The 23,967-nt window shown below is 36.7% G+C and overlaps 3 protein-coding genes and 1 non-coding gene across 6 annotated transcripts; 1 reads left to right on the plus strand and 3 right to left on the minus strand.

Moving 5' to 3' along the window:
• LOC147863624 (uncharacterized) lies at window positions 1-2,825 on the minus strand. Its single transcript, XM_087319362.1, has 2 exons — window positions 2,015-2,825; window positions 1-380 (listed from the first exon to the last, which is right to left on the minus strand). The coding sequence occupies exons 1-2, from the start codon at window positions 2,636-2,638 to the stop codon at window positions 303-305; spliced, it is 702 nt and encodes a 233-aa protein (XP_087175488.1). The 5' UTR covers window positions 2,639-2,825; the 3' UTR covers window positions 1-302.
• A 9,599-nt stretch (window positions 2,826-12,424) lies between these two features.
• On the minus strand, window positions 12,425-15,281 carry LOC147863625 (integral membrane protein (Protein of unknown function DUF92, transmembrane)). Of its 2 annotated transcripts, XM_087319361.1 has the most exons (5): window positions 14,838-15,281; window positions 13,844-14,097; window positions 13,344-13,467; window positions 12,916-13,020; window positions 12,425-12,814 (listed from the first exon to the last, which is right to left on the minus strand). In XM_087319361.1, exons 1-5 carry the CDS (start codon window positions 15,264-15,266, stop codon window positions 12,731-12,733), a joined length of 996 nt encoding a protein of 331 aa, XP_087175487.1. In that variant the 5' UTR covers window positions 15,267-15,281; the 3' UTR covers window positions 12,425-12,730. The 2 variants fall into 2 exon arrangements, 1 of the variants encoding a protein (XP_087175487.1); XR_015529774.1 differs by lacking the exon at window positions 12,425-12,814 and having other exon boundaries at window positions 13,344-13,726.
• A 2,391-nt stretch (window positions 15,282-17,672) lies between these two features.
• On the plus strand, window positions 17,673-17,761 carry LOC147863626 (small nucleolar RNA SNORD25). The gene has a single exon (XR_015529886.1). It is a non-coding gene; the product is annotated as a small nucleolar RNA SNORD25 (small nucleolar RNA).
• A 2,726-nt stretch (window positions 17,762-20,487) lies between these two features.
• On the minus strand, window positions 20,488-23,701 carry VPS25 (E2F/DP family winged-helix DNA-binding domain-containing protein). Of its 2 annotated transcripts, none has more exons than XM_087319097.1 (6): window positions 23,540-23,701; window positions 23,282-23,421; window positions 22,673-22,726; window positions 22,384-22,472; window positions 21,042-21,117; window positions 20,488-20,732 (listed from the first exon to the last, which is right to left on the minus strand). In XM_087319097.1, exons 1-6 carry the CDS (start codon window positions 23,590-23,592, stop codon window positions 20,611-20,613), a joined length of 534 nt encoding a protein of 177 aa, XP_087175223.1. In that variant the 5' UTR covers window positions 23,593-23,701; the 3' UTR covers window positions 20,488-20,610. The 2 variants fall into 2 exon arrangements, with proteins under 2 accessions (XP_087175223.1, XP_087175221.1); XM_087319095.1 differs by having other exon boundaries at window positions 22,673-22,729.
• Between the last annotated feature and the right edge of the window lie 266 nt (window positions 23,702-23,967).

A 23,967-nucleotide genomic window follows, 5' to 3' on the forward strand; every position in this document is an offset into this window, starting at 1 on the left:
TGGAAAAATATGAAATAATAATAGTAAATGTAAACTCATCAAGGACGTTATATGATTGTTTTGATACCGAGACTTTTTATAAAAAAAGCAATGTACATGGAAATTTTGGATCATTGTGAACTTTGTTGCTTTAATCAAACGTGTTGTTTTGTAGTAATAATACAAAAGTGCTAAAATAAATTAAGGATTGCACCATTTTTCTATTGTTTGGCTTAGGGGTAAGATGTTTTGGTTCATGCGTCTCTATCATTTTCTATGTCCAATAAGAAAAAAAGGAGGATGACTCTAAAACGAGGTAGTTATTATTTCCCTGTTGTGCATTGCTTACTTTCAATGTCCCTCTCTTGTGGATGCACAACTAGTCGACAATTCAAATAGACCTGTGAAAACCCAAACTTGTTATTGTAACAAAGCTCCAATGAATCACTATTAAAAACAAACATTCCAATTTTAGAAAATATTTCAACATAAGTATAGGTCTATACATACATTTGATTTTAAGATGGGGAGGGGAGTTAGAGATATGGAAATTATTAGTTCATTCTATAATAACATGAAACCTATACACCAAATGTACAAATCTAAGTTCAAAATTCTAAAATGATCAAAGAAAGAAAGAAAGAAAGAAAGATATATTAACGTCTTCTAAGGCCAAAATTGGCCCATGAGACAGTTGGTTTACAATAAAAATGAGTGTTTGTCCAATCATCAAAATGAAAATAAAAGAAAATAGCTTAAGCTAAAAGAGTTCAAAGAGAGATGCATTAGATTCATCAATGGTCAAATATGAATTGTAGAATTGAGTGATAGAAAAATATTACATTGGGTTTGGGTTCACCCATCGTTCTATGTGTGATCATTTTGGCTAAGAAATTGGATACAAGGGTGGAGCCTAACATATGTCAAATAATGTCAACGTTGAGTTTTTTCAGTTCAAACCGTGAACCTACCTAGAAAAGAGAAATCGAAATCCATCCCCTTCCTATAGATAGTAGTCATACATTGTTATGTATTGGCTTGTCGCTTGATATTAAGTACTTAGTCAGATGCTACCAACATTAGCCCAAGGTAATAATAGGGAAGAGATTCATAAACCTTACGAAGAAGCCCTAAGACACAACCATAAATACTAAAATGTAAAAGAAATATTAAAAAAACCGAAGTGTATAAGTCTTTTTAATCGTCTTCCCTTTCCACTTTTGAGACTGAACCAAACATTGTCTCATAATATTCACCTGAGTAAAATATGAATTGTTACATCAAAACTAATAACGCACTCTCAATGGTCAAAATTTGGATTAATGTACATATAGTGAATGAGAGTGCATTTTGTGTCTTACAAAGAATGGTGTGTAGAGAGAATTAAAATGTCGTGGCAAAAATTTAAATGAGCTCAAATGGTTTGGTCTAGAGAGAGAGAGAGGGAGGGAGGGAGAATGAATGCAATCTATGGGATACAAGCAAGTCGGCCATGGCAAAAGAGAAGTTGTAGTACTACAATATAAAGGACTATTCATTTTATTCAATTACAGTAAAAACGCTTTAAATATTCATGAAGAAAATAGTAAAGTAGGGTTCATACAAAATGAGCATTCAAGTTGTTCACATTATTGACGAAATGAGGTGAGCATCACAATTCATACCAAATGCATCACACTATGAATGGAATGTTGGCTTATGTATTGCCAAAGTGTGGGGGACAATCCATATTAAACCTAGAGGGAAATTGTGTGATTCATATGAGAATTCATGTTCATCCATGGGTAGTAAATGCAAAACATATCATTTTCTCATTAACCCTCTACTATGTAATTCATCATACACACACACAAATGCAAATACATGGTTGGTTATTTTCTCACTATACATTGATGTGATGTAATTTCCATCGTTTGTGATTATATCCTGATTAACATAAAATATAGATACACATTCACATACATGCATACATCAGATATATAACTAGGGAACAAACCATGTATTGTATTGCTTGTGAGAAAGAGAGATGTCATACCTTGACCTTGGGAGAATTAATTCCAATCACCTTGACTCTAGCCTCCACAAGTCCAATGATGTTGAGGGCCAAAGTATCATTTGCGATATCATTGATGAGGTCAATAGATGAGGGTTGGAGCACATTGAGGTGATTCGCAACAACGATGATTGTGAGTGCGTTGCTACCACGAGGAGCTTGGTGAAAGAAAGGCACTTGAGCTTCCCCAAGGAGGGTGTTCCTATAGACACATGTAAGGTTAGTTGGGATATAATCAATGGCGACTTTGTTGGGGTTAGTGGCAAGAAAGACAAGGGTGATATTTGCAGAGACAATGGCTTCATTGGAATCAATGTTGGTACTAGGTCCTTGCATGCGCTTCTCCGCATCAAAATTATGTAGGTTTGCAGATTCAAGGTGGAATTGGGGCTTAGCAGGGCGCAATGCGAGTATAAAGAAAAGGGCAATGCCAATGCCAACAATCATGAGCAAGAGGAAGGAGAGTGAAAGACAACAACAACATCCACATAAACCATGTGCCGGAGAATCCTCGCGATATGTAGAAGTGTTTGCTCTCTGATAAGCCATCTCTATCTCTCCTCTTCCTCTTCCTTCCTTTATATTGCTAATTGAAGCAACTTTCATATGCTTTGTTATTATTCTCTCCCTCAACAATTTGGATGTCCATTAGTGCTTGAAAGCTCGTCTTTGGCTTGTCAAATATTTCATCACATCTTTTTTAGCAAGTCAAACTTCTTAATCTAAAGACTATACTCATGATTAGCTTTGGAGAGCTCATCAAATAGTTATGACTAATTTTGGGGAACCTCTCTCTCTCATGTGATCATGCAAAGCTCCTCTTTCTACACAAAAATTGATATGTTCAATCTATGTTAGAAAAGGTGTTACAATTTATGTTGATATATGATTATTTTAACTGGTAAAGCTTTGAGTTGGGGAGAAGTGTAAAGTGAAAGAGAAAGTAATATTCCTTCGCAATGTGGCACACAACACAACACATACGACAAAACAAAATTGTGTGTGGAAATTTTGTTGGGCCATTTACACACATATTACTTGGAGGGAAGGTTTCAAATAAAAGAAACATGTGCATATGCTCTTCAATAAAATGGTGATTATATCAAAGTTGGTCCTATGTCAAACTATGTTGGTATAATTGAAATTTTGTTCTCTATTTGTGTGTTCCCATTTTTGACCTCGTCAAATTGTAAAATGTTCCCTATTATCCAAAATTTTGTTTGCAATCTTTAGACAATAATGTCTTTGCCTCATCAACCTCTATAACTTGGGTATCACCAATCACAAAGTGGTTCACCCACTAAGTCTTTATGTATCGCGAAACATACAAATTTACATTGAATTGTGTGCCCTAGTACATTAAAATGTTATGATCTCCTTCTAAAGCGTCATGAGGCAAGGTTATTTTGAACTGGATATGTGCATAGAATTAGTATAGGTACGATGCTTCACGTAAAGGGAGGATCTTGAAGTATATTGTTTCTTGTAAATACGAGGTTCAATACATTTGTAGGTCATAAACTCAACAACTTCACATGTTGGTCACAATGACTTTGGCCCGCTGCAATGTGCATGCTTATACTCTTGAATACATTTCTCTTGTTAAAGAATGAATGGTATCTTTTTGGATCGTGTTTACATTATACATAAAGAATGAAATGTGTGTTATTGTATGTTTGTTCCAAGTTCAATTTGAGCATAAAATGCCTTAAGCGGCCCACCCATTTAGTAAAAATCATCTTCGTAGTTAGTATATTCATAAACATTTACTTTACATACACTGTATCTCCACTAAGAACCTACATTGCCATTATATTTATTTACCATTATCTCCTTCTCTTAAAGTAGAATTATGTTGGAAATGCAATACAAGCATCTCCTTATTAGTTGATTATAAAAAAGTGACACGTGGCCTTATTATCTTTCAAACATTAGGGTAAGGATTTCGTAAAAGTGTTTTCACTTTAAGACAAGGTATTTCTTTGAGTTTTGAAATCAATTTAGGCGAATCATCAAATAGTTCTAGATTGCATCCCATGCTTAGATTTCCGTTGTACATTTCCAATTACAAACTGACACTAGGTTTATATAATTCCCCAAATTGTTTGTGTGTGATATTCAAACATTCCTGCATGTTATAACTTTAGCACAATTGGATTCTTGTAAATGTCACCTATACAATCCTTGATTATGCCGAAAGAAGAAGATATTTTAAAGTAAATTTGTTAACATCCATCACCACTTGATATTGATATGTCTAATGAGGAGCTCACATATTTCGTATTGACCATTTCACATTCCTTTGTGGATTTTACTCTTTCTTATGTCACGACACATTTGGGGTAGCTTTTATCTAAACGTGGCAAACCACCCCCCTTTTGCCATCTTTTTCTCTTTGGTCTGATCTTATTGGCATGTAGATGTAAGCAACTATAAACAAATAATTTCTCTTTAGATAAGAATAAATGCTCCATTTGGATGTATTATGATGCCATAACAATCTAGACCAAGGCAATAGGCATCCAACAAGTGGTGAACGTATGTTTGTGATGTACATTGATTCAACTATGCTTGTGTAAGTATATATTCTTCTTTACTATGACCCTTACATTCTCTAGGATTCATGGCACTAACAATAGGGAACGTCGAAGCCAAATCTAGTGCTTGTTTGAGGAACTATAATTATTATTAACTACGATTGTTACATAGTCCCAAACAAAGGATGGTAAGCAGTTTAAAATAGCATGATGTGTGTTTGTTACGTTGCCTTTGACATTTGTTCCTTGTGGATAATCTTCCGATAGTTTTGAATGAGACAATGGCATCACACATATTCAAAGGGTGTTTAAGTGATGATGGATTTATCATCTTATCATACACACCTCAATTCTAGTAATTGAGGTTTAGGAGTTAGATTGTAAGAAGCATTTTAAGTGCATGTGAACTTCAATAACTAAAGAATAAGTTGTTTTTATTTTATTTATTTCTAAAAAAAAAAAACTACTTCCATTAGTTAAGGCAATGTACAAGGGATAATTTACAACTCATATCTTACAAGCCATCTTGCATGTCAAATAATAATAATATTTGTAGATGAAACAACAAAAGAACAACTCCAAAACACCACATCATTCGATGCGCATAGCATTACCCGAACGCATACTCTACAAATAGAATTCAGCATAGATGTCCTCCATTCACTTCTCATGGCAGCACCCATCTAGATGTTAGGTACACTCGGGGGAAACAGCCACTGTGGTGGTTGATAATTCCACTTCGCTTTACCATCCACCATCTGCATCATCGACGAACCGCTTATTAGAAAAACAATATAGCAAACTAATGTGCCTTTATTCAAATTCACAAAATCAAAATAAAAAATATCATTCCGAAACATATCAAACATCCACAATACTCTCTCTCCGTGGTGAAAAACTACAACCCTATTAATAACTATTAATAACATCGTGGAGTGTTGCGGCATGGCTTGATCACTCCGTTGATAGGTGGACAGACGCCTTCAATGCGGATAGTTGGTGCTACGTATGCATGAGAGGCAAAATCACCAAGATTCGATTTGAGAGAGGCTTGCAATCTACATCCCCTAGGTTCCCGGACATTTGGATGTTGATCGCAGGCTTCACCCTGTGGTATGTATGGAAAGCGCATTGCCTAAAGGTCTTTCAGGATCTAGTGCGGCCCCAGAGGAAGTGATCCTGGACATATGGTTTGCGCTTATCAGCTGCCTACAAGGGCAATTGGACGAGGTTTGCAGCCATTCCACTTACGTGGTTACTGCCCGTTTGCGCTTTTGGTAGAAATGACGGAACACGCCTATGGTGACACAAGGAGAAAGTGGCCACGTTGGTTGTTTCCGTCTCACTTACCACCCTCCCTTCGCAGTCGACCCCAGGAGTTGTCTCGTACTAGCCATCACTGAAGGGCACCGTTTTTAGCTATAGGTACTTACATTAAGTAATCAGTCCGAAAGGCAATGTAACTAGTCTCATTTTCTTGAACTTGATCGGAGGGAGATTCCCCGATCTATGTTTAAGCCTCCTTGTACAGTCTCTTTGTAATAATCCTTCCTAACTAATGGGAAAGTAGCTTCATTTTGAAAAAAAAGAAAAGAAACTATGTATGGAAAACATTACAATGAGGCAACAATTTCAACTTTCTCCAATAAACAAAAATTGCTACATCAATACGTCAACTTTTGTCGTTATGCTATAACTCCATGCCTACCATCAAATACAAATGTATTGCACATATCCCAATTATGACTCAATCTTCAATATCTCAAAAATAGGAAACGATCTTCATGTTTGATCTTGGGTCTATTTGTGTGAATATTGGAAACATCGAATGTCTTGGAGTCAAATAATAATGTAATCTCTCTCTCTCTCTCTCTCTCTCTCTCTCTCTCTCTCTCTCTCTCTCTCTCTCTCTCTCTCTCTCTCTCTCTCTCTCTCTCTCTTGTGTGTGTGTGTGTGTAATAATGTATGTATGTATGTATGTGTACACACACAAACATCTCACTTTCAACACTTACTTTCAAATTTTTGAATATCGGGGTCAACTAGTCATCTCTTTCCAGGAATTGTCGTGGCTACCCATTATATAAAGGGAATTGACTTAGTGATGCACCCAATGATGCAAACATCGTCCCCTTGTGGATACATGGGAACATGATATTCAAAGTTTTTTTTGTTTTTTAACACAATTATTACTAGTGGAAAACCCACCAAGAATAAAGAGACTTGCCATGTATAAATGAAATAATAGTCACAACTCACAACTAGTCTCAATTGATATTAAGATGATATTCAAAGACTTGCCATATATAAATGAAATAAGTAGTCACATTATGACCCTTCCAAGTGATATTGAGATGAAGGTGATGGGCAACATGCAAGATCTCTACATCACACATTGATACATTTGGCACGACCTATCCATCCTATACAAAATATAAGAGCTAAATGGAATGACTTTTGCCCAACCTATTTGAACGTAATATAATCACTTTTGGGTACAATGGAAGGCCAGTTATGACGTTAGAGTATGATGTAAGGTCAAACGACATGGGGTTGTATCTCCACAATAGAAAACTCGAGCCTATTGAACTATGCCAAAACATCATATGGAGCCCAACTAACACAACCATCTCCCCTATTTGGAAGAAGTTTGAGGAAAGGATGCCATATTAAAACAAACAACCATTGTTTTTTTTAAAGGATTTTCTTCAATAATATTAAGAAAAAACGCCCGAAGGCTACAACTTGAACCTAGTTGGCAAGAATGTTACAACTTTTCTTATACAATAATGTAAAATAATCCTAGAACCAAATATCGAACTTTGTAGAAGATGTTTACATTTGTTGATATTCAAGAAAGAATCCATGGAAGTCGATATTGCCATTGAGGCTCTTGAGTTGACATTGTAAACAAGGGCAACGATTTCCATAAGTGAAGAAGCTTTTTCCTTTTCTTGTTCACATTATCTGGGGAACCCTGCATATTATCATACTGGCCACGGACTATTGCCAACAAGTTCTCCAATATCTCAAACAACACATTTGAGAGATGAATGTCTACCGCATCATAAAGTAGATTACATCGATATTTCCATAATGCCCATAATGTTATTGTGGTCATTGTTTTCTAAATCTGGACAGATTGCACCTACTTTCGAGGTTGTTTGAAGAGACTAACTAATATCAATCTTCTATTATGTATTATCATTGCCTCATTAACATCGTTTGCCTCATACAATATCAAGCTAGAATGTAATACTCCCCACATCGTTGATCCCCATGAGAATAAGCAACCTACATTGATTGTTAGGAATAAAGAAATAACTTTCTTCCATACTTGTTGAGCAAAGGGACAAGACCATAGGACATGCTTGGTAGTCTTCTGAGGTTCATGGCAAAAGCCACATTGCCACAAATTGGGTGCTACATTCCCTTTCAATGAGTGACCAACTAGTAGTGCCATATGCACTAATAACCATTGAAAGAGAATAAATTTAGTTGGCCCCTTGAATGACTAGATCCATTTCCAGTAGGTTCTCAAATGCAAAGTTGAGACACCCCAATTAGTCCAATGTTTCTGAGCTACTGGTATCATTACATTCCGAGAGAGCAGTAATGATCTTCCAAGTTTTACTGAGTACTGAAAGAAGGGAACCTTTACGATCTTTTCCCCCAAAGAGTGTGACCAAAACCAACCCCCCGAATCCCATGTTAATCTTGCAACATGATCTTTTGCGTATAACCACAGGATATCACACATATGAGCAATTGACGGATAAGGATCAAGGATCCATTTCTTTCCAGTTTTAGAAACCACTTTGACTAGTGCACTTTGCAAGTCCTGTAGATAATTGCAATCAAAGGTATGAGATTGCAATCTATTGTTGTCTAGGATCTCAAAATAAGAGACGCGCCCAATAAGTGAAACACCCTTAATATCCATCGATGTATCATTTGTGAAGCATCCAAACCATAGATGTTCTTGCCTGGGTTGGAAGGTTGTAAAAAACGAAGAATATGTTGTTGATATGGTAGTCATCATTATATTGGCACCATGAATTGATTGTAGATTTGCAAGTCGATCTTCTTGTGACATTTACTGAAATTGAGTCCATGTTCTTACAGATGTAGCTGACCCATTATCCAATTTACCCCAAGCAAGGTGAGTTCGCAGGTCCAATACTTTTCTTGCATTATCCAGAAATAGAGAATTGGCAAGCATAGGCTGATTAAGTAATGCATCCCATGTAGAAGGTTTGTCCTTAAGCAAAAATGATTTAATCGCGTCCCACGCTCTTATGATTCGTAGAAAAAATCTATTGGATGCAAGATTCCACCTTGGTGTTTTCATGTCATTCAAGAACAACCACTTTAGAGAGGGTGACCATGCTCCTCCTATCTTAGGAGTAAACGGCATTAACTGATTCAGAAACATTCCTTCCAAGCTTCTAATCCTGGCAACAATGCTCTAATCACAAGCTTAGTCAAGAGAGCTCTTGACTGCATCAAAGGATCTATCAAACCCAACCCTCCATTGATTTTAAGCTAAATCAACACATTCCAGGCAACTTTGGCTATTGTAGGAGAGCCATGCCTCCCCCCCCTCCCAAGGAAATTACGGATCAAACAACCATTGTTTTCCTAATCATGACTATGTAAATGCACTTGGCCTCAACCAAAGATTAAAGTCTCATTGGTTATGAATAATAAATCAATAACACGGTGCAAATGTTCAAATCTGTCCATTTTTGGAACCGCATAGGCACAAACCACACACCCAATCTACCACCATTATGTCGCTTCATAGAGACCCTCAAGACGCAAAGTGCTGACATGGAGAAATTTTGGCGACTCTCACCAAGAAAAACTTTTACATGTTTTTCTACCCTGTGTACAATATTATCATTTTACCTTATTACATTTTGGCTTTTTCTCACACACTAAAGGTGGCACTCTAAACTTTACATATATACGTGTGAGTGTGTATGATCCAAGTCCAATCTACATTGGATGACTTGCATTACAAGGATGAGGTTGGTTGCATAACACTAGTATTTTTTTGGTTTCTCTTTTGTAATTTAGATATTACCATTACATATGAAAGTAAATCCCTCACTTTCCTAGCAATTCACACATGTGTCCAAGTCATCCTTTGGATCACATGTAAATTTAGATTAAGCATTTGCGTTCTACCCAACTATTCATGCAGAATTCGTATGGATTATTTAAGTCACTGTGTTATAAAAAAATGAGCTTTCTTTTTGTGAAGTACGAGATTTGATTTCCTATTATACTCTCTAACCCGAAATTGAAAAGCTTAGTTTTTTTTCCAAAATATTTACTACTTCCATTAGTTAAGTCAATGTAAATAGGATAATGTACAACAACTCATATCTTACAAGACAACTTGCATGGCTACAAAGAGACCAACGTGTACAAAGGAATCAACAAAAAATAAGCTTATAATCACCTCATCAAGAGGGACGAACAGACGAGGATGAACAACCTTCCCTTGGACAATCTTGATTATAACAACATGCATCCGATGAGCACAATATTACCGATTGCATACCCTCGACGTGAGCCTCATACGACCCTAATTCAGCATAGACATCCTCCATCTCCTCACATGGCAACACCCACCTTTTTGCGATGTTTGGTACCCTCGGAGGGAACAACCACCATGGTGGCTAATAAATCCAATTTGCATTGCCATCCACCATTTGCAACATCAGAGAACCTCTCCATTTAAGGAGGAAATGGCCTCTAGCTTCTTCACTCGCGTCCGAGGTCCGATTAATGCTTTCAAACTCTCCTTGTAACATAGAAAATAAGATTAAACCAAATCATCATTAAACTCTCGCCATGTGGGGTTCGCGTACCCGTGAAAGACTCCTTGCATCTAGATACCCACACTTGCCAAATTGTAAGGCCAACCACTAATAACCAAATGTCCACATATCGTTCTTGTATGTAGGATGAACCCCCCTGTGCTGAAGGTTGAACAGTTCCATGCACCACCTTTAAAGAATGATTATTTCCATTCCACGCAACCGATTCAATAGAAAGCTTAGTTACGATTCTAAGTGAGAATATGAAAATATCATAACTAAGTGAATAATAATACATTTCCAACTTTGCTCCATCATAGAACCCTACTTTGTTCAACAGAGGCTTCAATTTACATGCTACATAATCGCACTACTTGTAATTTTAAAATGATGTGTTTCATCTTAATTTTGCATATGGTTAGCGACCTTCACTTTTATCAAGCATATATAGATCATTTTGGGAACAATCATGCACAGTTTACTGTTTTTCCAATAACATAAAGCATATATTTGTTGTTCTTTTTCTTTGTGCAAGCCACTTCTTTACATCATTTGGTACACAAGGAAAGCCTTTTGATGCCTCGAAGTTGCCTAGACAAATATAGAGATTAATGAAATGCATACACTGAGGCATCATAACACGAACTTAAACCTCATACGATCAAGTTGTCTAGTCCAACAAAACAATCATGGAATTAACATATTCTAGCAAATTTTTAGAACAAGGTGACAAACACCAACCTACTCGTGCAACATTACAACAATATCCCTTGCTTTAAAGCCTAACCAAAATATCTCATAGTTTTTTTATCAACCCAATACCCATCAAATTTCAATTAGACGGTATCAACTTTCTTCATATTAGTCATTGTTTGAAGATTTGTAGGTTGGTTTACTAGTCAACATGTTGATCACTACCTAATCAATCAACGTGCTAACCACTAATAAATTAATAGGAATTTTGAGCTAATTAGACTAATTACATTGCTAATTATGTCTACATAAACCCTGATTAAGCCTAATTACAATTCCAAGGTATCCTAATAGTTTTAGAATGTTTATCCTAGTATACATGCAAAAGTTAGGCATAATGTTGGTGTCTTTCCCTTCGGACATTGGATGCTAAATTGGATGTTATTGTAGAGAACACATGAATATGCTTGTTCATATACATGCAAAAAAGAGAATCTCTTATGGACTCATCTTTGAAGACAACATAACATGGTTGATGACTTTCCACATTTGAACATCTTGCAACCACCCTTGTATTTCACCTTGAAATCACTATAACAATTGTAATCCCGTAAACATAACTCTAGAATTGTTACAACTGAAGCCATATTATTCTTGTCCTCCAACCTATCACTGCCAAACTCTACAAAGAAAAGACAATGTCTTAATTGAAAACACAAAGCCTATTCCTTGTTTCATTTTTGTCATTAATACGCAAGGTTATTTGGGTATTTGGAATGTAATCAACTAATATATAGATTGATTAAGAACTGCAACTTTACACCTTTTATATATTGGAGGACAAAGATAATAGAGCGCTGATTTTCTCCGAGGAGCATCTAATACCAAGCACACTTCCCTACGATTTCTCACCTGAAAAATGTAGAACAAAAACTATTACATTAGATAATCCAGTTTTTCCTGGATTTCACAATTTGAATAATGTCATCTACTAAATCTCGTCATAACAGACAAAGGAACCCTAACAACCACGAAATGAGCTCTCCCACAACAGCAAACTAAGTAGCTATTACTGATGGGAGGTTCTCCAAACTTTACTCCCATGTTTGCCTGTAGAAAAATAAGCTTACCATCCCCTGGCAATGCCAATGTAACCACATGAATTTTATAAAAAACCGCAATCACAACAAAACACTTACATATTTGATAACTCAGATCCCATTTTTACTCTGAGCTCCTTATTCATTAGATTATCAACAACCTCAACCCACTTATAAGCATGTTAGATTATTTACATGAATAAAGTTGATTATGGTAAAACACGAAGCGTCTGGTCACAATTGTGGGATTAAATCTATTAAGACGTGGAAACGAAAACCAAGTTCATATTGGAGAGTAGACGGATCTCTCACTTCAACCATCAGTGTGAGGATGTTGAATTCATGATAGGAAATATTGGCCATAACACCTAAAGATGATGTTGAATATTTGACAATTGATATACGACTTTGTGGCGAGAAATGGGTATGTCGAAGATATAGATTTTTTCTTTTCTCATTGAGCTAAACTCAAATACAAAACTTGAGGCTTGGAATTGCCTTAAGAACATTTTCTTTTCAAAGCAACGGTACATTCTATCATGGATTGACAATAGCCGATGTTACAACCGCAATAATTGCTCCAACAGAAATATTTAGCACGTTGACCACATCATTGTTAAGCTGCAATAAAAGGAAAAATAGAACTCGTTAGAATCCTTGATCCAGGTTGAAGTTCTATAGATTACATGTATAAAAACAAAAGAGTAGCAAAGGAACTCAACCCATTCAAAGCCTTTTTTATCCTGTACAGTGGCACCAACATAGCTCTCCAAAAGGTTTGCTATTTGTGAAGAAACCAAACAAATGAGACCATCATAGGCAGTGATCTGTTGTAATACAAAAATAATGAAAAATCAAAAAATAATTATATGAAATTGCTTGATTTGTGTGCATGTAGCTTTATTAGTTTCCTTGCATTGATTTCTAATCAAGCAGCATGCCATTTTTATCGAGGCTAGTATTATCATGGTGATACTTTATAATAGGGGTGGTTGAAAAAAGGTAAAACATTCATTGATTTTAACAAGGGTAACATTGATGCTCCCGAAAATAACAAGGATTTAAGCTATACTTCTTATATTAACCTTGAGTGATACTATCGAGAGCATGCAAATAAATCATTATGGCTATTTGATAAACCAGAAGTTACCTGATCAATAGAACAAGCAAGAGCACAAAACAACAAAGATGCAGATAATCCAGCCAATGTTCCTTCCATGCTTATAGCTCCCTCAGTGCCTCTTGGCACAGGTTTCAGTGTTGTCACCAAATAACTGAAAGGCCAGAAGAATAGGGAAGGACTCCAAAAAACCCCTCAGTTTTTCATTATTTCCCCAAATGCTCCTGGTTTTCTGTTTTGTCCCAAAAAACCCTTGGTCAACCCCCGATAGCAGAGAAACAGGTGATGAATCTGACCACATAATTGCTCTATTTAGCAGATATAGCCGCCCATTCCAGGACTGACCAAGGGCCTTACAGGAAATGACAAAAAAATTCAGGGCATTCAAGGAAATAAAGAAAAACTGGAGGGTCCTTCGGAATTAGTTTTCCCCAAAATAAATATTCATGTTAGCATTCTACAACACCACTATTTTGATCGATGACAATCACAATATTTTCTAGGAGCAAGTAAGACTAGAAAAATCTCACGTGCTTTTTCCATAAGCTTTGCCAATCTCACTGGAGACTGTATCACTGAGTTTAGTTGCAAAGCTTGCAACATAACCAAGTTTCCAAAGGCTATAAAATGATGAGCCACCTAAACCAAAAAGCGAAGCAATTGCACAAGCGATTCCTGCAGCACTGGAACCCCAGACACTTGAAGGTCCTCTTTTTCCTCTCCTCTTCTCTGCAATACCTTCTTTCTCTTTCTGGTTGATCTTTATTTTGGTCACAGCCGTCCCCTGTACCACACATTATCTGTAATATCTCAGACACGGGAACATATATTTGCCTAAAAAGTCAGCTCTTGAACCTGAGAAATCTTTATTCTTATACACAAACATATTCTGAGAGCTCAAACCATGTCTGTCAAAACACATATATTTTTCAAGAACTAAATGGCTGGCAATTTCTTTATATTTTTCCATGTATTTAAAAGCTCCCAATTCCTGTTCATCGATCCATACATAGCATTTGGTAGAACCAAGGAGCACACCAAACTAAAGATTTGCGTAGATGGGAAAGAAACTCTCTACCAAATGTTGCCAATCTTTGCAGACAGCAGACAAATTCTTAGGTTCTTAAATTCAGCATCTTTGGCATTGGTAGTTGACGATTTCATCCAGGATTGTTCAGCTAGACTACATTTGTAATCTCTGTTGGATAGAGGCATATATAACTGGAGGTCTGATCACAGCTTTTCGACTATTTTACAATGATCATCGCAGAATACGTTAGCAACACTTTCATATCAAAAAATTCTGCTTATTTACATATCTTACTTTTCTTTTGTAATGTGAAAATCCACCGTAGATTGATATGAGCCACCTAAACCCATGTTTGATCCTAACCATGCGTTCATATGGATCTATGGTGGACATTCACATTATATATATCAATCAATATCACTCTCTCCAACCGTCAGATTTTACCTCTGAGAACGCTAGTCAAATCTATCTGCCTAACTCTATCCATAACTCACCAGGAGAAAATAGAAGACCACGAGAAGAAATGCTCGCGGACCGAAAGCTTTCCATGTTATGGTACCAAGAAGAAAAGCACTGGCGATGCCGGGAAAGGTGAGACCTGACTTAAGCAGAGGGAATCCAAGAACAAAGATCAAAGCATTGGAAGCGATGGATGATTGCCAGGAAGGAGGGAACTGATATAGAACCTGTTTGAATGCATGGAAAAGCTCAGAGGCGCCTCCCGAAGCAGCAGCGCTGTTGCTAGCGACTGTGGAGAGATCCATGTAGAGTCGTCCGCGATGGTGTAATTTCTTAATCTTTTTATTCTTGTGTTGAGGGGAGAGGAGGGGGAGGGGGGGAGGGGGAAGGAGAGAGCGATGGCGATGGCGATGGTGAATAGAGAGGGGGGAACAGGCGAGAGTCAGAGCCGTGGCGATCGCCATGGACGGTGACGATGACGGTGACGGTGATGGTGATAGTGACGGTGACGGTGACGGTGACGGTGACGGTGACGGTGACGACGGCGATGGGGATGAGAATAGCTTCTTCTTACACACGCTCGCTCCGTCGGTCAGTTCAGTCAGTCAGACAGTGAGGGCAGGCAGAGAGGGGCAGGAAATCTTCAAAAGAAGCCATTTCTCTCTTTCTCTCTTTCTTTCTTTCCATCATGGAAGATGACTTATGTACACATAGCCATTTACACAAAGAAAGAAAGAGAGAGAGAGAGAGAGAGAGAGTGCCTAGATGGGAAGGTTGCCCAATGGAGCCCAAGAGGTCATGGGTTCAACCCCTACATTCCACAGTGGTGTCTAGTAAATTTAAGAGATATATATATAGACTGAAGTAATAAAGAGGTGAGAGATTGGGTTACGAACGATAACAATACAAACCTTCCCAATGGAGCCCAAGAGGTCATGGGTTCAACCCCTACATTCCACAGTGGTGTCTAGTAAATTTAAGAGATATATATATAGACTGAAGTAATAAAGAGGTGAGAGATTGGGTTACGAACGATAACAATACATAATGTTAATAGGGTAATGTGTGTGTGTGTGTGTCTCCCTCCCCATATGGATGTAGTTCAGTCGGTATGGTTGCCCAATGGAGACCAAGTGGTCATGGGTTCAACCCCTACTCTATGTGAAATGAGAGATATTTATGGAGTAATAGAGAGGTGAGAAAATTGAACCCAAGATTTTACCACTCGTGTAAGCTAATTACGATGAAAATAGAGAGAGAGAGAGAGAGTGTGTGTGTGTGTGTGTGTGTGTGTGTGTGAGGATAATTTATGTGGAGATATCTCCAAGAGAAACTATGTTGACACCACCCATTAGGAAGAGGGATGTCGAATGATTGTTTAGGAAAAAACTTGAGAAAAGGGAGAGGTAGAGAAGACCATGAATTGTTGTGGTGACGAGGAGAATGTTGTAGTATGGGATATGGTCGGGCTCTTGTCTCTATCTCGATGTTTGCGAGAGTCACCATTGGACTATAGGCATTTGAACCACATCTATCTATATATTAGCTTTAGATTCTTGTAGTTCTCCCCAAAGTGGGAACACTTATTAGTTGTGGAAATATAGCTCAGGGGATCAATGGTCATAAAAAGTTAGAGGTAGTGTCTAAGGCATACAACAATCAGACTTGCTAGGGGTGACAAAAACATATAATGCACTTGGTGGTTTCATAATTATCACTAGATATGCTATATACCCTCAGTAGTCTAATAATTATCATTCTATACCCTTGGATGCAGTTCACAGAGGTTGGCCGCATACGGTCTCTTCGATGAATCTTGACATTGCATGAAGTAGGTACACTGGCTTTCGATGAACCATCTTTTAATAGTGAGTAGTAGGCGAACTTCAAGCGGCAAAAGTACTTGACCCTAACCATGGTGGACAAGCTTCCAAAAGCTTATTGTGTTTCTATTCTCCATTTCCCCATCCTTGACACTACATGTCCCGTCATTTGGTCCACATCCATGAACCCATCCATCCCATCAATGATAAACGATGACATGCGTATTGATGACAACATATTTTCGGAAGTGCAACTTTTGGGTTTCCCTTTGTTAGAGTCTAACTAATTAATTAAGCAAAACATAAGGAATTATAAACCAAAGGAAGGAAAGAGGGGTGCCAAACCACCCATCCACCCCTTAGCAATGACATGAGATGGACCTGTACCTCCTTGATGTCCCATACCATTGAGGGTTGATGCAAGTTATTCCTTGGGTCCTGCGAGGAACACACATGCTTAGCTAACAAATAGCCATAGCCATGTTGTCATAGTCTCAACATAAGTAAAGCATCTTTGAAAGAGAAGTTATCTACCCTCTTCATATAGGCAGAAACCCTATGCCATAATTGAATGCTTTATTTGAAGTGGTTTAGTGATAACATACTTAAAAGTTATCCGACACCGAATATTACAATTCATACCCTCAGAATTAACCCACACGTACTCACCATGAGATTACGAAAAACCTATCTCATGATTACTTATGGTTATGCGCATAACACCCTTACACCTTGGTACACGAGACAAATGTGTTCGATTTCATGAGTGTATACATTACATGCATATAAATAAATATATGTAGATGCATTAGGGATTGAGAGAGAAGAGACAACACTTCTTTCCTTCGATGTATGTGGGGGGGGGGGCACAAATGAGACACTCAGAACATTCAATTTAGAACCAAGTGAGAGAGAGAAAGAAAGACATAAGGAAACATTTACAGTGTGAAAAGACAAATTTAGGGTTCCGATTCTGTATATTTATAGTAACGAGACCTCCGCATTGTCTACACAGGGTTCCCTGCTTGAATTTCTCGAAAATGTATGCAGCACGATGATGATGACCTAATATCATCAAATTCATGAATGCGGATATGATCGCAAACCTTACAGAACATCTAAGGGGCTGAGTGCTGATACTTCTTCCTTCCTGTCTTCCCCTTCTTCTTTCCTCTTTCTGGCAATCTCCTCTGTATTTGATGGTTGTCTTCTCTGGTATGTCTCTTCTGTGATGACAAACAATTAGAGCTCCATGATTCTCAAGAGGACGTGATTGTTGTAGCTGTAGTATTCGTACTGTCTGAGAAGAATCCTTAGATTGCTTAGTTATGTAGGTCCAATTGATAGAGCACGGGGTTTTCAGGTCGGTTCTATCCATGTGTCGGTAACAGTACGGTTTTAAGATAGTTTTAAGTTTTTTGTGGCTGTAAAATTGGTTGTTATACAGAAAATAGAATACCCGTCGACAATTGTTAATGCATAAGGGCTGAAATGTTCTCTGTAAAGAGGAAGTAGTCATATGAAGTGAGAGTAATGTCTAAGAGGTCTAGTTGGTGAATATATAGCCGTCCGTGGTCGTCTGGTTGTGTGTAGCATATTATATCGGCTGCAGTTAGGTTGGGATTCAGGGTTACATGCATTATTCTGTAATACTATCTATTATTTGTGGCGAATAATGACATGGTAATTCTTACGTTATATTATTTTCATATTCCATAGTTCGATAATGGTTATCTTTTTAGGGTAATTCAATGAATCCGAACCTTGGTACGATAGCAGATTTTGCATAAAATTCCAAAGTGGTAGAGTGTTCCAAATATCTAATAAGGGTATGTAATCTTTTGTTTCGTGTGGCTTCGTCATGTCCAGTCGGCACTGTCGAGAAAGCAATGTTAACAAGCTAATATCAGATCCCTACATAAAACAGTTTGGACGATTGGAAATGAGATAATTTGGAAACATTACTAGCGAAAAATCTCTATTATTAATCGTTTGTTTTTATTTGTCCAGTCGACAATGGTAGAAAGATAGTTCATTTCGTAGACAGTAATGGCGGATTGAAAAATACATTTCTTTGGAGACATTTAAGACCAAACAATACAAATCTCTGTTATTAACTGTTAAGTTGGACAAACGTAAATAATGACAGTAAAAAATGTACAGTGTGAGGTATTAATACCTTATCGACGTTTAGGATTATTTTATATTATTGGTTCTGGGTTTTGTGTTGTATAATGGCAATCAATATAAACATCTACTTACAACAAATCTTTGTATGTTGGTAGCGGTAATTCTCTGCCGTCACAATTATTTCATGGATTTCAAACGACATTTATACGATCTCAATAGTAATATCTGCTATGAATTGCTTGGCTGATGAAACATGGAATTAGTCGCAAATACAGCATGTTCGGTCTTGATATGTGTTTTTTCCCGTTAGGATCTTATAGTACGTACCAGTTAATACCAGCATTCACTCAACAAATTGTTGACCCTTTACCTGATTAGTCGTAATCCAAACCTAATATTTTCAGGATTCGAAGTGACATTTGATTTGAACAAATACAGATCGGAGGTAATCCCTATATATTCTCACGATTTCAAATGCAATTTGATATAAACATCATGAATATCCAATCTTTTATGACTGGATTGGTTGCACCAAAATTAGAATTTGGAACAGTGGCAGAGTTAGCAAAATAAAGAAGTTAGGAAAACGCTGCGTTGTAATCATTACGAATGCTGATGTTGTTGGTGGCAGTGCCTAAATATGATGGATTAGTGTATGTGTCATATGAATAAGAGTGTAAAAACTCAACACGTCACTTACGAACAAGTTTTAAAATGGGAAGGCTCGATATCATGGAATATCCTATAAAAGGTACCTGAACATAGATAAATTAGCATAATTATGTCATAAAGCTAATGAAATTCATAGATACATATCATGTTAATGTTTGTAAGGAAAAGCACCAACAATATATGTATCTAGTGTAAAATTACATATTTAAGTTTACACCGTGGTAATTACTGTCCACATTTTTTTATTAACCTATATTTTTTACTGAAATAAACCAATAAGTATTGGAATAGAACAGGTTTAATAGTTAAAACTAAAAGGATTAAAATTAAACCTGAACTTTAGAGTCGTAGAATATTCAATAAAGGTTTTTCTATAAATTAATTTTAATTTTTTTTTTCCAAAAGTAATTTCTAACTAGCAGTTTTAGTAAAGAAAAACGATTTAAGAACATATAGCATTATTATGCGATATTATTTTTTGTGTTGTATAAAAAAATATATAATATATTATTATACACACTTCATAGTTCATATATACATACATTTGTATGCGGGATGTATATATATATATATATGAGTCATGACATGGAAAATAGAACTCTAGCATGTCATTTGACATATATAAAATTTAGGGACCCTGTACATGAAAATGGAAATTTAAACTTTGTCACTCGACAGACATTTTCATTGGGTGTATGTTTTTGACGGACAAAATGGCCTTTGACGGGCATGACACCCATCAAATATTTGCTCTGGTTGGTGCTACAAGCCCAAGTTATTCACTTTGCAAAGACTAAATTCAAGGTCTGTTCGATGATGGTCCCACTGTTACAGCAGTTAGAAAATTGTAATTTTCGAATGGATATATTAAAAATGAAAACCAACGAAAAAATAGAAAATTTAATTTTCGATTGGATTTATTAGAATAGATAAAGGAAATATAAAAGAAAATTCATTATCTTATTTCAAGTTTAACGTGGTATTAAAACCCTCTCTTATCCAAATATCTCACACAAGCTAACGTAAAAAAATCATAATTCTGTTACCCAAAATTTTAAACTAATGCTACCATAAGTAATCAATATGTTAAATGTTGGTTCGTTGAAACAATATTTTACAATCGCTCTCTGTTTTGCAGTATTTCCAATGGAAATGGAAATGATATTCTGTGAGCGGTTGATAACTAAGCTGAAAATTTTATCCCTTCATCATCCTCAGATGTGCCTTTGAAAATAGTGGCCTTCCCTCGCTGCTCGAGAATCTTTAGAGCTTGAAATAGCACCGATCGATCAATTCCAGCCAAATCTGCGATTAAAACCACACTTGTCATCTATACATGAGTTTCCTGCCAAATCTTGTTTTTGTTTTAATGGTGCACTAGAGATATTCTTGGATAATGAAGCATCTCTTTGTGGATTCACTGACACTCAGATTGAAGGCTTACAAAGATGAGGCAATAACCATATCATAAACCTATCAATTGTTTGTTACAGAAGACGAATTAATCATTAATCTATTGAATTTATGCAATTAAATGGTAAACCTAAATCTATGCTAATTTTTCTTGTTCAATGGGTCAACTGTACACAATAGTAGAACTGAGCTCAGGAGTACCTGTTCCTCGAGTGTCATCACCGAATCGAATTTCTTCAATGGTCATCACACCATCCTCCATTCCATGTTCTCGTACCTGGTGGTGATAAGTGATGCTTATAAGTCACAATTATTTATCTCCTAACTAATGACAAATTTAAAAAAATCTAAATATAATATATGCATATACATGTAGTTAATAGGTATATAATTTATCCTTGCAAAAAACCTATCTAAAACGAGGGTAATGTATCTGAAACTTTGTGCTTATGAATAGAATTCAGAAACAGCTCGGTTCAAACCTAAAACGAGCCGTTAAACCATTTTTTAATGGTTTGGCAGTTCGGGTTAGGCTTGAGCTTGTAGACCAGTTTGAGCTCGGTTTTTTCAATGCTTGAGCTGAACCGAACCGGATAGGGTCAAACCAGTTTAGGAAGCAGTTTGGTTCAAGTTTGAAATTGTCCAAACCAGTTAAGCTTAAACGGTTTGGGATGGACAAGGACAAACGGGTTAAGCCGAAACTGAGATTTTGGCCATAAAGCAAGTTCTTGAAGATGGGAACAGATGTTGTCGCCATGTGGTGGGATGTGATAAAATTGGATTTAGTTTTTTCTTCATAAAATTGATGACAGGGAGATTTTAGAGGACCTTATGAAGTTTGGGAAAGGTCTTGCATACAAAAAAGTAGACACAGTACTAATGGCCATCGGTGAAACTTCCTTTGATATGGTCAATTTATCCACCTTTTTTCAGTTATATGGGCTATTTCAGCATTGATTGTCGACCAAGCTTGTGAGGGAGAATAACAAAAACAAAGGAATTTGACAAACAACAAAAAGCTTGGGGGTATATTAGGAAATGTCCTCCACAAAACCATGATATGTGAGCACTTCATAGATTATTGGTTTTCAATGCCATCACTCCATGTACCTTATTTGCAATGATAACGTAGACACAAGAGGGTATAAATGGCTACGCGGCTGAGTAACCAATTCTATACTATATGCTTTGATAACATACAAGTCACTGACATAAAAGAAGTTAGAGAAATTGACAGATATATTTATGCTACAGAAAGATGCAATCTAGGCTGTCATTCCAACCCATTGTATTAGTGGTTTCCTGTATTTGTTAGCAGTTAGATCATGCTCATAGTTCTAAAAAGTAAAATCCCTATGTATGCTGCCCCCAAATACCCCTATGTATGCATTATATCCTGTAATGCCATTCATCAACCCCATCTGGAGATCAACTCTATGGTCACTTCATCCTCTTGCGTATCTGGGGGGGGGTTGTCCTGGGCATTTGGAGAAATAACAAAAATCTAAGGGTATTTCAGAGCTTTCCCATATGATCAACTTACAAATTTAAGGATTAGATCGGCCCAATCTTGAATTTTCCGCCAATGGATCATGCATTTTGTGCGTCCTTTATCTAGCCATTCAGCTCGCCCTTCAAAAAACACCAACTCTAAAATCACATACTAGAAACAGTGGAATATGAGACTTCAAGTGGTAAAGGTATTTAAACAGAAACATGCGGATAGGTCTAGTAGGAAGCATCTATACCGTGTTCATATCAATACAAGGAAATATACACATAAAAAGCATACAATCATGCCCATTTAGATGTTTGCAAGTAAAGTTAAATACCTTCCTTTACCAGGGCACCCAGAAAAAGCTCTCTCGCTTCATGGCTTAATTTCCCTGCTTATGAATAATGTACAAGGAGAATTGGAATTAAAGAAAGATTTCAAAGAGTTAAAGGACCAAAGAATGAAACGTTACTATCAATGGAAGAATTTATTGTAAAGGCAAGATCAAAAGAATAGTTGAACAACATGAAGCGTGGCAAGACAACTTGTTTACCGTCAATGAAAGAACTGGAAAAGAATACAAAAGAGTATAGAGAGGATTTTAAGCAAAACAAAAATCAAAGTGAGATTTTTAAACAGAACACATAGCAAATTGAAAATTTTAAGAAAAACACATAGCGAATTAAGAAATTTAAATAAAACAAAGAGTAAAGAGTGTAGAAGCCTTAGTTTATTTCAATAAAACTTCAAAGAGAGATAATTAAATAAGAAGAAAGAGAAAAGACACCAACAGAACTTTATATCAAATGCAAGGGCACAGAGAGAATTACAGAAAACATGATAAGAAGATATGAAACGAAGATAGACAAGAAATACCTTTACTGTCAATGGCAGATCAAGGGAAGAATTAAATAGGAGGGAGAGAGAGACATATAAAGAAGCTTACTATCAATGGAAGTGTTGACAAAGAGGGGAATGTCATCTTCAAGATCGATGCGGAAGACCTTGTGATGTTTGCAGTACTTTAGAATGAGCTCCTTCCATAGCTCTATTTGTTTCTCTCTCGTATCCTTGACAGGTTGAAGCCTGGACAAAATAATTATATAATATAACTACGATCGATCTGAATTTACATGTAATTACGAGACGCAAACCTTTGAAACAGGAGAGATAGATGTGTAAGAAAACGATGATGATGACTTACGTGAAATAGGGTGGATACGTGAAGAAATAAGGCCACTTGAAGTCCTCCTCCATAGCTTTACAGATGCATCCTAGAGGTTTCTCAGATTCGAACTCCTGGCTTAGAAAACTATATGTCTGCAAAAACACAGCGAGAGAGAGAGAGAGAGAGAAAGAAAGAAAGATATATTAACGTCTTTTAAGAGGCCAAAATGGCCTATAAGACAAAATAAGAGAGAGAGATGCATAAAAGAGCTCCTTCCTATAGAAAGAATAAGAAGAAGAAAGACATTTTCACTAAATTCACAAAATACCCCTCCGTTCTCCCAATCCTCAACACACCCACACACACCCGGCATTGAGCACATTTTATCGCATGTGAAGAAACAATTGATATGAGTAAAATTACTCAAATACTTATTTGTTTCACGTTATAGGAATGTACAATTG

This window comes from Azolla caroliniana, unplaced genomic scaffold (genome assembly GCF_043228905.1).
Source record: "Azolla caroliniana isolate FFs.n. ecotype wild unplaced genomic scaffold, voAzoCaro1.0.p SCAF_5, whole genome shotgun sequence".
In the NCBI taxonomy this organism is placed as follows: Eukaryota; Viridiplantae; Streptophyta; class Polypodiopsida; order Salviniales; family Salviniaceae; genus Azolla; species Azolla caroliniana.

What these genes read in the sequence shown, in the direction of transcription:
- LOC147863625 (XM_087319361.1), bottom strand. Translation starts at nt 15,266, where the DNA reads ATGGCGATCGCCACGGCTCTGACTCTCGCCTGTTCCCCCCTCTCTATT. An exon ending in AAAGCTTATGGAAAAAGCAC is followed by an intron (nt 13,468 to 13,843) that starts GTGAGATTTTTC and finishes CTGGCCTTTCAG; the next exon opens with TTATTTGGTGACAACACTGA. An exon ending in ATAAAAAAGGCTTTGAATGG is followed by an intron (nt 12,815 to 12,915) that starts GTTGAGTTCCTT and finishes CTTTTATTGCAG; the next exon opens with CTTAACAATGATGTGGTCAA.
- LOC147863624 (XM_087319362.1), bottom strand. Translation starts at nt 2,638, where the DNA reads ATGAAAGTTGCTTCAATTAGCAATATAAAGGAAGGAAGAGGAAGAGGA. An exon ending in TTAATTCTCCCAAGGTCAAG is followed by an intron (nt 381 to 2,014) that starts GTATGACATCTC and finishes GGGTTTTCACAG; the next exon opens with GTCTATTTGAATTGTCGACT.
- VPS25 (XM_087319095.1), bottom strand. Translation starts at nt 23,592, where the DNA reads ATGGAGGAGGACTTCAAGTGGCCTTATTTCTTCACGTATCCACCCTAT. An exon ending in ACGTATCCACCCTATTTCAC is followed by an intron (nt 23,422 to 23,539) that starts GTAAGTCATCAT and finishes TATTTTGTCCAG; the next exon opens with GCTTCAACCTGTCAAGGATA. An exon ending in CCGATCTAATCCTTAAATTT is followed by an intron (nt 21,118 to 22,383) that starts GTAAGTTGATCA and finishes TATCACCACCAG; the next exon opens with GTACGAGAACATGGAATGGA.